Source organism: Temnothorax curvispinosus, unplaced genomic scaffold (genome assembly GCF_003070985.1).
Source record: "Temnothorax curvispinosus isolate PA1 unplaced genomic scaffold, ASM307098v1 QBEX01003882.1, whole genome shotgun sequence".
NCBI classification, from domain to species: Eukaryota; Metazoa; Arthropoda; class Insecta; order Hymenoptera; family Formicidae; genus Temnothorax; species Temnothorax curvispinosus.
The window spans coordinates 1-1,356 of NW_020213662.1; the positions used below are offsets into that span (position 1 = coordinate 1).

At 21.9% G+C, this 1,356-nt stretch overlaps 1 protein-coding gene across 1 annotated transcript; it reads left to right on the plus strand.

The window, feature by feature from the left end:
• The first annotated feature begins 242 nt into the window (after positions 1–242).
• Positions 243–1,050, plus strand: LOC112452965 (aromatase 3-like). The gene is made up of 4 exons (XM_025013450.1): positions 243–365; positions 434–497; positions 783–877; positions 943–1,050. Exons 2-4 carry the CDS (start codon positions 434–436, stop codon positions 1,048–1,050), a joined length of 267 nt encoding a protein of 88 aa, XP_024869218.1. The 5' UTR covers positions 243–365.
• The last annotated feature ends 306 nt before the right edge of the window (positions 1,051–1,356 follow it).

Below are 1,356 nucleotides of genomic sequence, written 5' to 3' on the forward strand. Positions count from 1 at the left end.
ATAAATTCGACTATCGACTTAACACGGCAATTTTAAGATAGGATTATTTTTTCATATCTCTTCTCGCATTTCAATATTTGCTTAGAAATGTAAAAATCAATTTTTTTAGAGAATGTTTTCACTCCTAAAATTGCTTTATAGCCCAAACAAAAAATTATTTTGTTATTAGAGGACTTACCACTCTACATATATAATTATGCAAAGTTTCACATTGTTTTATTAAAAAACGATGTTTCAGGTCAAAAAATATTCTTTTATGTAGAGTAAGGAATATATTATTATTTTCTGATGTTATATTTAATCTCACTGCTTTGGGACACAAACAGAAAAAAGATACAAATTTGGTGCATTCTCTTACTGATGAGGTATATGATAATTATATTTGTTGATATCCTGGATTATTTTGTTTATTACATAATCTATTATTATACAGATGATACAACAGCACACACATAAGTTAAATAATTTGAATACAACCAAGGAAAATAATCAAACTCGTAAGTACATCAATATTTTACAGGCAATAAAATAAATGGTTCAAAGCTGTAGAAACAATATTAAAATATCGATTTTTATTATATATATATATACATACGCACACACACACACACACACACACACACACACACATTTCTAGGAAATTGTCTTTTCCTAAATTTACTTTCAATTTTTATGTAGAGAGAATATACAATTTAACTTTGAAGTTTACTGTATACTGGCATAAGATTAAATAAATAATTAACATTTTAATTTATATTTAAACTTTTCGTTAAATAATATAGATAAAAAGTTATTTGATATCTTGATGGACGCATCCTGTGAAGAAAATTTCACGCAAGAGGATATTCGCGATAATGTAATAACAATGTTATTAGCGGTACGTGCAACATTTTATAATAATTATAAATAAATAAATATTAAAATAAATATTTCTGTATATAGGCGAGTGACACAATCAGTATTACGATGAATTTTATTGTCTACATATTAGCAAATTTCCCAAAAATACAAGTATGTATTCATTCCAAGACAATTAAATTTACTAATTAAATAAACAAAGCGTTGTAAACTAATAATTTCAAAATATAGAAAATAATAAAATAATAATAAAAAAAACATATTTTTATAACTTCCCAGGAAAAAAAATTATATATAATCATATATAATTATATATAAATGATTATATATAATTATATATAAAAATTGGCACGATATAATTTTATCTGATTATATATAAAAATATATAATTCTACAAATTTTTATATAATTTTATATAATTATATATAACTTTATATTAAGGTTTACTTTCAAAGAATTATATATTATTATATAAAATTATATATAATTTTATGTAAT